Source organism: Somniosus microcephalus, chromosome 7, assembly GCF_052327205.1.
Source record: "Somniosus microcephalus isolate GS21.2 chromosome 7, FLI_Smic_1.0, whole genome shotgun sequence".
Classification (NCBI taxonomy): domain Eukaryota; kingdom Metazoa; phylum Chordata; class Chondrichthyes; order Squaliformes; family Somniosidae; genus Somniosus; species Somniosus microcephalus.
Window position 1 is genome coordinate 37176338 of NC_140993.1, and position 12064 is coordinate 37188401.

Genomic DNA, 12064 nt, shown 5'->3' on the forward strand with positions numbered 1-12064 from the left:
TCAATGGCTGCAAGATGCTTTCTATAATGTGTGCTGAAAACGTCACACAATACTCCTAATTGTGTGGCCTAACCAAGGTCTTATACAGATTGGTCACCACTCATCACCACATTGTACTTGGTGCCCCAATATTTAAAACCCACTTGCTCTTATTACAGGAAACTTTGTTATATCCGGCACCGACGGGACCGAGCTGTTGCCGATCTATCAAAACTGCCGGACATACAGAGTTAATGTTAAAGCATACGGAGGTTATCATCTCCGTATCTGACAACAAACACTGTTGCTTAGCAACAGCTTGTAAACAGTCGGCCCGTACCTTGGAAGCGTCTCTGTAGCTTAGCAACAGCTTCAGAGAGACTTTCCAGAGCCCGACTGTTGAAAACAAAGCCACGAGAAGAAAAAAAATGAACAAAACGGCTCCTGATTTCTGCCGGTAGATCGAGGTTTCCGGACATACAACCTCCGGATAAACCAAAGTTTCCTGTATCGTTTTTCTCGCCTTCAGTCCTGTTTTTTTCAAAATCCGTGTATCCACACTCTTCGATCTTTCTATTCCTCTACTCCTTTCAATATTATACCATTTAGAGTATGTTTCCATTTTTGCTATTTTTTTTGTAGAATATAGCTCCTAACAAAATATGATGAGCTTTCCAGTACAATTGTTCAAAATGATTTTAAATTAAAAATGTTCTACATTCTACAATGTTATATTTTGACTTTAGATACTGTTTGAAAGAAACAAGAATGTAATGGAGATATGATCCCAGTTTTTAAATTAATGAAGGGATATAAGGTGGACACGAACATGCTTAGTGCAAAACCATGGTAGAAAATTCCAGAGGAAATGTTTATATTAAGGAAACAAAAACCTAAACCTGGTGTAAAGAGTAACCTTAACATGTTTTATCATTTATATTTGAGAATAAAATGCTACCCAGGGGAATGTTCTTATTTGCGTGTGTGTAATGAAATCATAAACCTGTTTTTAAAGAATGGACTCACACAGTTTGACTACAAATAGTTTACAGAGTAAAGCTTTATGCCTAGTGTAGTAATTAATGAGACTGTTCAAGCATTCAAAAAGGAATTGGATGAATTACTAATTTTTGTTTAACTTTCTCAGGTCATAAATTCCCTGTTTCTCTGTCATAGCTTTGCACAAATATCTCTCTCTCCACTTCATACGTTACCTTCATCTTGATTTAAAGGAAAGTATGAATTTGAGGTAGGAGGTTACAAAATAATGAAAATTGGTGAGATGGGGTCCTGAATGCTAACTGGCCTTGTGTTTTTAAATCTGCAGAGGGTATTTTAAGACCTTCCTAGCTCTGGTTTTGCATTAGAACTAGATATGCTATTCACTTATTTAAGATGCACATATTTAAGATGGTTTTATTATTACAAATTATAGGTATTGGAGACCTATATATTCCATTCTTTCCTTAAAGCTCGTTTGAGTGGAAAGATGGATGCGTTCGGCCACATGGAACTCCGCATTTACTCTGATAATGACAGGTAAAACTCTGAAGGAACATCATGTTTTAGTAATTACAATTCTTCAAAAAAGCATGTAGAAAATTGTAGACCATTAAAGTAAATCCTGAATTAACTGCTAAATTGAAAATAATTGAGGAATGTTCTGGTGGTTGCAGCAGTGGAGTGTTGGATTCCCATCCAGAGAACCCTGAGCAGGATTTCAGCCTGAACTGCTGTTTATACATATCTCTGCCAGATAGGGAGATGAGGTATTTTACCTAAGAGTGAGTTATGTCTCCTCTCATGTCCAATCAATGATGGCAATGAAATTTGTGCAATGATATTGCCTTTGTGTCCAAAGTAAATGGTGTGGGGAGTTTAAAAGTGATAGAGGAGAATGAACTTCACAATTTTACTCCTCTAAACTGCACAGACCTGCTATGCAACTTATTTGTGCTCTAGTTCTGTAAAGTTTTGTTTCTTCACTTTTCTATGCTTCGAAATTAAGAGTTGATTACTACAGAATTTTCACATTTCAAGCCATGTTGCCTTCAATTCCTTTTTTAAACTAGTCCCAAGGAGGTGTAAGCAAGTGCTGCAGGTGACTTTTTTCTCTTCTCCCTTCCTGTGGGGATTTATTGACCAATGCTTGGAACCCATGCATGGCACCATTGCTGATATTGGGAATTTAGCATCTAGGAGATTGTGGTTGTAAAACCAGTTCCCGTCACTCTGACATGGTGCATTGTTGTTGCAACATGCTGGGCTTCTGTTAGGACAGTTGCGCACTTGTTTGTTTGGAGTTTAAAGTTGAATGTGCTAATTTACCACTAATGTATTCAGATGCTAGGATATGGGTTACAATCTACAGTTATGAATAGCTTGTGAATTACACTTCCTGTAATGAGCTGCAATGGTGATTCTCGTCATTTCAGTTGCGGTGTTATCGGAAACTAAATCGTGCATGGCAATTTATCATGGTGCTACTTCAGAAAAAAACCTTCAGTTTTCTCTCTACTGTCTTCTTACTCTTTTCTCTTCCAGGAGGAGGATGGGGCTTAGGGTCCAGCTTTCTCCAACAGGATTGGTCTAAATCAGTGACTGCACCCTTCAGTGCCTGAATGCCCCCTGACAACATTCTCTTCCACATCTCCTCTACACTGTCTGCTCTACTTTTCCTAGGTCGTCATCTGGTTATATGGCATTTTTCACGCAGCCTTTTTAAAACAAAGCGATGTGCATTTTATTTTGTTTAATTTTGGGGAGGAATATAGTTATACCATTGCATAAATTGAGCATTTATTTATTTGTTTGGTTTGGTTTCAAGCCCATATCAGTGTCTGTCCAGCACTCTCTTAATTTTTGTAGGTTGAATTGTTTCATCTACCTAGTGGTAATTACTTTTCTATGTATAATATATTTAGCATCCCATAATTTGGAATGTTGTCCCCCTCAAATTTCTAATGTAATTGATGCCTTTCTGCTGATGTGCTAAGTTTCAATAACCCATGATATAACTGTTACAGAAAACTTAATAATTCAAATCAACATTTAAAACAAAATCATATAGTTGAATTCAAACAGAATCCTACATGATAAATCATAATCTATCACTTTAGTCTTGAGCTGCGAGAGGCTAGTGGAGTGTAGAACGCCAGAAGAGTGTGGAGTTGAGCTTCATCAGTAGTTATAGGAGCATCAGTATTCAACTTATTTTATAGTTTGGGTTTATTTTAATTTACTTCATTTTAGCAGTGCAGTACTATTGCCTGTTTAAACTTTATTTTGGTGGTTTACCATGGACTGGTTTGAGCCACTAATTGGTTAATCAATTGGTTACATAAGTGTTAAGTCTGTGTGTTATAATGAGAATTATTACACAGACCACAAGAGTAAACTTTTAACAGGTCTTTACTAGTCGAAGGTCAGGGCGGAACTGCCCAATAAATCATTACATAGCACTTATATACCGGTGTGGTCACCGCTGGTATTACAGTATACAGCAGCCAAGATAAAGTAGTGCAACCCTTAAAATAGTTCTCTTAAAGGTGGAACGGTTACATACACTACAATCCTCCCTTTTTAGCTTTAGCTTAACCGTATATATTCCCCATTAAACATAACATCATAACATATATACACAACTTCATGTAAAAACAGTTCACAGATTCAGTCTCTGAGGCGGCGCCTCCTGACTCGGTCCGGATAACGCCTCGGTGGTGTAGTGGTTTTCGGTGGTGTAGTAGGTTCTTGTTGCTGGGGTGACTCATCTAATAGTCCTTCACTGGACTTAACTGCTTGAACTTTCGTAACTGCAGAACCAGCATTGCTGACTTCTAAAGGCTCGAGTACCTTGGGAAGTTTTTCTACTTCCAGTCTGATTTGGCTCAGTTCGGAGGGACCACATGCGTGACCTGGTAGGGGTGATAATGGTTCAGATGAGTCATCATCGTCTGCTTCTTCTTTATTGTCTTCTATTTCCTCCATCACTTCAGCTTTTGCCTCTGCCACCAATTCCCTGAGTGGCTTATTACTGCTGACACTGCTCACAAAAGGGTGCTCTTTCTTCTTAGCTTTCAACTGCTCGATGAATTTGACACATTCCCTTTCTTGCTCAGCTTTGATTCGTTTGGCCTCATCGCGCAGACGGTTTGTGTGTTCCTGTTCCATTTTCTCAATCAGCTGCTTCTGCTGTCTTTCCAGAATCTCCCACTCTGTGTCAAAGAACTTTTTCGTTGCATTCATCTCTTGCTCAAAACGGCGAATCATTTGTTCTAATTGCTGTTGTAGTTTGAAATTGAGTTGAGTTCGAGCCCGGTGTTCCTCAGAAATGTGCATGTCGGTAGACTGGACAGACGCAGAATTCTCTGTCAAACTATGTTGTTGTTCAGTGGAATTCTGTTCTGATACTTGGTTCTCTCCTGAAGCATTTATGCACTCCTTCGTTTTCCCATCATTAGTCTGCAAGTCCATTTTAGACTTGTCTTTTGCAATGGGCTGGTCTTACCATCATCAGTACCAGAGTCTGAGCTGATTGTCTTCACCGAGTTCTCACTCTCTGCTTTGTCACTGTCACTGCTGCATATGCCCTCATCCAATATTCTGGACAATCGTGCAGGTTTGACATCTTTGTTTTTCCTGGAATCTACCGTTATTGCTTTTAGGGAGTGCCAGTCCATATTTATTTTCCTGATCCACTCCCGTCCCAGAAGTGGTGGACCTCCCTCAGGTAGTACATATATGTCCATTCCTTGGTGTTCTTTGCCCTTGTGTATCGCCTTGACTTTTATCTTTCCGATGGGGTATACTTTTTGCCCCGTGTATGTCTGCAATACTATCTTTGTATCCCGTAGGGGAATATGTGTGAATAACTTTTTGTAATCTTGCTTATTCATGACCGTCAACGCCGATCCGGTGTCCAAATCCATCTTCACGTGGACTCCTGCTATCTGCAGTGTGACCCAGATAGTTTGTCGGCCAGCTTCCTTACTCACATTGTGAATTCTCAGACTACCCAGTTCCTTGCTGTTGGAGTCTGAATCCGAATTCTGTTCATCCGAACTCTTCTCAGCCACCTTATGTACCTTTCTGTACTTTTCCTGCGGTGACTTTTTGTTGCTGGTCTTCTTTCCTGACCGGCATACTTTAGCTATGTGACCAAGCTTGCCACATTTTCTACATTCCTGGTTTTTAAACCAGCATTGGTTCTGATCGTGTGTTGTCTTCCCACAACGATAACATTTCGTTGTACCCGAAGCCATTTGATCTACGCTGAGTACCGCTGCCTTCAGCTGCATTTCCGCAGTGCCTCTCGCTGCGGCTTCGTGCGATGCTGCAATAGTGACAGCCTTATCAAGTGTAAGATCATTCTCTTCAAGCAGCCGCTTTTGTGTTCCTTCTTTCGACAATCCACACACTAATTTGTCTCTCAGTGCCTCTGTCAGGCTTTCCCCAAACTGGCAGTATTTCGCTAGCTTACGCAGTTCAATTAAGTACTCCGCGTTGTTTTCCTCTTTCAGTTGCGTTCTCGCATAAAATTTAAATCGTTCCGCTAACCTCAGCGGTGTGGGGTTCAAATGATTCTTCAGGACAGCAACAATATTAGCGAAAGTCTGATCCGCCGGTTTAGCTGGTGATAGAAGATGCTTCAATAGCCCGTATGTCTTCGCACCCATTGAGTTTAGTAAGGTTAGTGCTTTATCTTCATTTGATATTTTATTTGCCTTACAATATATCTCTATGCGTTCTACATACGTGGCCCAATCTTCAACATCGGGATCGAAATCGTTGATGTTACCACGCTTAGGCATCCTCGCAATCTTCTTGAGAGACAAAAAGAAATTTTTCTTTTATTTTATTTTTTTCAAAATGGCGGCTTCCCGCGCTCGTCTTCTTCCCCCGCTTCCCCCGCCTACGAAAATGGCGGCTTCCCGCGTTTGCCTTTCTCCCCCGCTGGCTGTAATGGCGATTGCCGTATTGCTGCGTTCGCCCTCCCCAGCGGTTTTCAGTCGTGCCTCCCAGCCCCTCTTGCAGTCCGGTCCTTTCCCCCCCGGCTGCGGCTGAGTTCTCCGCGGTTTTTTTTTTAAAATTTTCTCCCGCGCCTTACGCTGACCCGGTCGCTGCGCCTCGCGGCCTCGGTAGCTGCCCGGCCTTTTTCACCGGTCGCGGTCGAGCTCTCTCTCGACGCTGTTGCGTCTCCCAGCCCGCTTGTAGCCCGGTCTCTCTCACCGGCTGCGTCTGCATTCACCGCGGCTCCCGTGCCTTACGCTGCCCCAGTCTCAGCGCCTCTGGCCCCGACTTCTGTCCGGCTCTTTTCCCCGGCCGTGGTCGAGTTCTCCGCCCTTATATCCTCCGTTCTTCCCTCCCCTATTTCACAGCCAACGTGGCCGACTTGCTGCTTGTCGCTGATTGGCTTACCCACCACCGTGATAGAAGGGATGATCACTGCCTGTTGCTGATGGAAGGCTTCGTGTCAGAATTCTTCCTTTGCTCTGCAGACCCGAGTCTTCTCTCAGCAGAATGATGAGGGCGGATGCCTCTTCTCGACGCCCGTTAAACTGCCTTGGATGTATCTCTGTCACAGGGTAAGATCGTACTCATCGCCACTGTTAAGTCTGTGTGTTATAATGAGAATTATTACACAGACCACAAGAGTAAACTTTTAACGGGTCTTTACTAGTCGAAGGTCAGGGCGGAACTGCCCAATAAATCATTACACAGCACTTATATACCGGTGTGGTCACTGCCGGTATTACAGTATACAGCAGCCAAGATAAAGTAGTGCAACCCTTAAAATAGTTCTCTTAAAGGTGGAACGGTTACATACACTACAATAAGTGTTGTGATTAGCTATTGTCTGCCTATTTTCTTCTTTGGCATTTGGACTATTGTCAGTTTAGGCAGTATAAATTTGAGTTTATTAGGGCGAGATCAAACTTGAGCAGCAAGAGGTCAGTGGAGAGCAAAAGGTCAGGGGAGTTTTAAGTTTAGTTTCAGCAGGTGTTCTATCTTAAGAGTGAGCACAACCCTGAAGTTCATTTGGCTTAAAATTAAACTTGATGAGGGTTGAACCAACAACAACTTGTCTTTATATCGTGCCTTTAATGTAGTAAAACGCCCCAAGATGCTTCAAAGCAGCGTTATCAAACAATATTTGATACTGATGCACGTAAGAAAATATTGGGGCAAATGACCAAAAGCTTGGTCAAAGAAGCAGGTTTTGAGGAGCGTCTTAAAGGAGGAAAGAGAGGTAGAGAGACAGCAAGGTTTAGGGAGTAATTCCAGCACTTAAGGCCTTGGCAGCTGAGGGCAAGGCTACTAACGGTGGAGCGATTTAAAATTGGGATGCTCAAGAGGCCAGAATTGGAGGAGCACAGCTATCTCCTGAGGAGATTTCAGAAATAGGGAGGGGTGAGGCCTTGGAGAGATTTGAAAACGAGGATGAGAATTTTTAAATCAAGGTGTTGCTTAACCGGGAGCCAATATTGGTCATTGAGCACAGGGGTGATAGGTTAATGGGACTTAGTGCGAGTTAGGGCACAGGCAGCAGAGTTTTGAATGGCCTCAAGTTTATGGAGGGTAAAAAGTGGGAGGCTGGCCAGGAGTGCGTTGGAATAGTCAAGTCTCGAAGTAACAAAGGCATGAATGAGGGTTTCAGCAGCAGAGGAGCTGAGGCAAGGGTGGAGTAGGGTGATGTTACGGAGGTGGAAATAGGCGGTCTTAGTGATGGCGCGGATATGTGGTCAGAAGCTCATCTCGGGGTCAGATATGACACCAAGGTTGCGAACAGTCTGGTTCAGCCTCAGACAGTTGCCAGGGAGAAAAATGGAGTCGGTGACTAGGGAACGGAGTTTGTGGCGGGGAAATTTCTGCTCATCCTAGCGCATGTTGGAGAAGCAGTGTGACAATTTAGAGACAGTGGAGGGGTTGAGAGAGCTGGTGGTTAGGTAGCGCTGGGTGTCGTACTGTACATGTGGCAACTTGCGCTATGTTTTCGGATGATGTCGCTGAGAGGCAGCAGGTAAGAACATAAGAAATAGGAACAGGAGTAGTCCATTTGGCCCTTCAAGCCTACTCTGCCATTCAATAAGATCATGGCTGATCTTCTACCTCAACTCCACTTTCCTGCACTATCCCTATCTCCCTTGATTCCCTTAATATACAAAAAATCTATCGATCTCTGCCTTGAATATACTCAACGACTGAGCATCCACAGCCTTCTGAGGTAGAGAATTCCAAAGATTCACTACTCTGAGTGAAGAAATTTCTCCTTGTATCTGTCCTAAATGACCGACCCCTTATTCTGAGCCTGTGTTCCAGACTCCCCAGCCAGGGGAAACATCCTCCCTGCATCTACCCTGTCAAGTCCTGTAAGAATTTTGTATGTTTCAATGAGATCACCTCTCATTCTTCTAAACTCTAGAGAATATAGGTCTAGTCTACTCAATCTCTCCTCATGAGATAATCCCCCCCATCCCAGGAATCAGTTTGGTGAACCTTCGTTGCACTCCCTCAATGGCAAGTATATCCTTCCTTCGGTAAGGAGACCAAAACTGTACACAATACTCCAGGTGTGGCCTCATCAAGGCCCTATATAATTGGAGTAAGATGTCTTTACTTTTATACTCGAATCCTTTTGTAATAAAGGCCAACATACCATTTGCTTTCCTAATTGCTTGCTGTACCTGCATATTAACTTTCAGTAATTCGTGTACAAGGACACCTAGGTCCCTCTGAACACCAACATTTCTCAATCTCGCACCATTTAAAAAATGCTCTGCTTTTCTGTTTTTCCTACCAAAATGGACAACTTCACATTTCTCCACATTATATTCCATTTGCCATGTTCTTGCCCACTCGCTTAACCTATCTATATCACCTTGCAGCCTCTTTGCATCCTCCTCACAACTTACATTCCCACCTAGCTTTGTATCATCAGCAAACTTGGATATATTACATTTGGTCCCCTCATCCAAATCATTGAAATAATTTGTAAATAGCTGAGGCCCAAGCACTGATCCTTGTGGTACCCCACTAGTCACAGCCTGCCAACCCGAAAATTACCCGTTTATTCCTGGTCTCTGTTTTCTGTCCATTAACCAATCCTTAATCCATGCTAGTATATAACCCCCAATCCCATAAGCCCTAATTTTGCTTAATAACCTCTTGTGTGGCACCTTATCGAATGCCTTCCGAGAATCCAAACACACCAGATCCACTGGTTCCCCCTTATCTATTCTGCTAGTTACAACCTCAAAAATCTCTAACAGATTTGTCAAACGTGATTTCCCTTTCATAAATCAGTGACTCTGCCAAATCCTATTATTATTTTCTAAATGCCCTGTTACCATGTCCCTCTAGCATTTTCCCCACTACTGATGTCAGTCTAACTGGTCTGTAGTTCCCCGTTTTCTCTTTCCCTCCTTTCTTAAATAGCGGGGTTACATTTGCTACCGTGTAGATGAGTAATAGGAGGGGGCCAAGGATAGATCCTTGGGGGACACCAGAGGTAATGGAGCAGGAAGAGAAGCCATTGCAGGTGATTCTCTGGCTACGACTGGATAGATAAGAATGAAAACAGGCGAGTGCAGTTGCGCCCAGCTTGACGATGGTGGAGAGGCGTTGGAGGAGGATGCTGTGATCAACTGTGTCAAAAGCTGCAGACAGATCAAGAAAACAAGGAGGGATAGTTTACCTTTGTCACAGTCACATAGGATGTCATTTGTGACTTTGATAAATGCCGTTTCGGTACTGTGGCGGGGCAGAAACCTGATTGGAGGGATTCAAACATGGAGACCTGGGAAAGATGGGCACGGATTTGGCAGGTGACAACACGTTCAAGGACTTTGGAGAGGAAAGGGAGGTTGGAGATGAGGCGGTAGTTGACAAGGATGGAGAAGTCGAGGTTTTTTTGAGGAGAGGGGTGATGACAGCAGATTTGAAGGAAAAGGGGACAGTACCTGAGGAGAGAGAACCATTAACCAGATCAGCTAACATGGGAGCCACTAAGTTTTTGTGTTGATTTTATCAAAACTCTTCAGGTTAGTGTGGGGGGAAAGCAGGGATGGGGAGAAGGCAGCTGAAGCCCATAATGTGTGGTACCTGCATGACATGGGAGGTCCTGAATACTTTGTGTCCAAGATAACCACACATGCACTGGAGGAAAAGTACTAGGCAAACTAATGGGACTAAAGGCTGACCAGTCCCCTGGACCTGATGGGCTGCATCCTAGGGTCTTAAAAGAAGTGGCTGCAGAGATAGTCATAGGGGGAAAAATTCAGTATCTCCCCGTTTGGGGCGCCATTATCGGCCGTGCGCAAAGTTTAGCGCCTGGTGCTAATTATCGCCTCCAATGGCAAACTTGGCTTTTATCGCCCCTGGAGGTGATTGGAGCGCTAAATCAAGCGCTTCACACCTGTCTGAAGGTACAAATGCCGAGGAACGAGGCGCTACCTCGGAGTGCGGGCGAAGCAAGGAAGAGCAAATCAAAATGAACCTGCAAAGTGCTGCTCAGTACCCGAAACTCATTCACGCAGCGTTGAATCTCTCCAGAAGTCTCTCTCTCGCTCCGAATGCGTGGTGCAAAAATGTCACCAACAAAAAAAGGCAGGAAGCGGTCGCCTTTAAATAGCGCTTGCCCAGTCCCTTTCTGAATGCAACTCGCTCCCCTCAACCTGGCATTGCTAGCGGCAGGCGGTAAGACAGGGAGCGCCACTCAATATCCGGTCCGGGGTGCTACCGGGGCGTTGCGCACTTGACTGATGTCACAATCTGCTGGCGCAGGAGATCGTGGCAGTAGTGTTTAGCGCCGCCGCAAAATGTCTAATTAATTTCGCGAGCGGCGCAAACATCGCCGTGCCCAGGCGCTAGTTGCTTTGCGGCCCATTAGCGCTCTCTTAAAACGCTAACGGGAGGCGCAAACAACTGAATTTTTCCCCCATAGAGTTATACAGCACAAAGAGGCCCATCGTGTCCGCGCCGGCCATCAAGCCCTGTCTATTCTAATCCCATTTTCCAGCACTTGGTCCGTAGCCTTGTATGCTCATCTAAATGCTTCTTGAATGTTGTAAGGGTTCCTGCCTCTACCACCCTTTCAGGCAATGAGTTCCAGATTCCAACCGCCCTCTGGGTGGAAAAAGTTTTTCCTTAAATCCCCTCTAAACCTCCTGCCCCTTACCTTGAAACTATGCCTCCTGGTTATTGACCCCTCTACTAAGGGGAAAAGTTCCTTTCTATTTGCTCTATCTATGCCCCTCATAATTTTGTACACCTCAATCAGGTCCCCCCTCAGCCTTCTCTGCTCTAAGGAAAACAACCCCAGCCTGTCCAGTCTCTCTTCATAGCTGAAACGCTCCAGCCCAGGTAACATCCTGGTGAATCTCCTCTGCACCCTCTCCAATGCAATCATATCCTTCCTATAGTGTGGCGACCAGAACTGCACATAGTACTCCAGCTGTGGCCTAACTAGTGTTTTGTACAGCTCCATTATAACCTCCCTGCTTATATTCTATGCCTCGGCTAATGAAGGCAAGTATCCCATATGCCTTCTTAATCACCTTATCTACCTGTCCTGCTGCCTTCAGGGATCTATGTACATGCACACTAAGGTCCCTCTGATCCTCTGTTCTTCCTAGGGTCCTACCATTCATTGTGTATTCCCTTGTCTTGTTAGTCCCCCCAAAATGCATCACCTCACACTTTTCAGGGTTAAATTCCATTTGCCACTGTTCTGCCCATCTGACCAACCCATCTATATCGTCCTGTAGCCTGAGGCTTCCCTCCTCGCTATTTACCACTCCACCAATTTTCGTGTCATCTGCAGATAGTGGATGCAGAGGTTGTAATCTTCCTAAATTCCCTAGACTCTGGAAATTTCCCAGTTGATTGGATTGGAAAACTGCAAACGAAACGCCCCTATTCAAGAAAGAAAGGAGCGAGACAGAAAGCAGGAAACTACAGGCCAGTTAGCCTAACATCTGTCATTGGGTAAATGCTGGAATCCATTATTAAGGAAGTAGTAGCAGGACATTTAGAAAATCATAATACAATCAAGCAGGGTCAACATGGTTTTATGAAAGGGAAATTG

The 12064-nt window shown here is 43.9% G+C and overlaps 1 protein-coding gene across 2 annotated transcripts in view; it reads left to right on the forward strand.

The window, feature by feature from the left end:
• dennd3a (DENN/MADD domain containing 3a) overlaps positions 1-12064 on the forward strand; it is a 170199-nt gene that overhangs the window by 83036 nt on the left and 75099 nt on the right. For both annotated transcript variants that reach the window (XM_085992426.1, XM_085992427.1), the window contains exon 12: positions 1415-1518. In XM_085992426.1, the coding sequence (XP_085848552.1) occupies positions 1415-1518 (104 nt within the window). The remainder of the gene's footprint in view (positions 1-1414; positions 1519-12064) is intronic.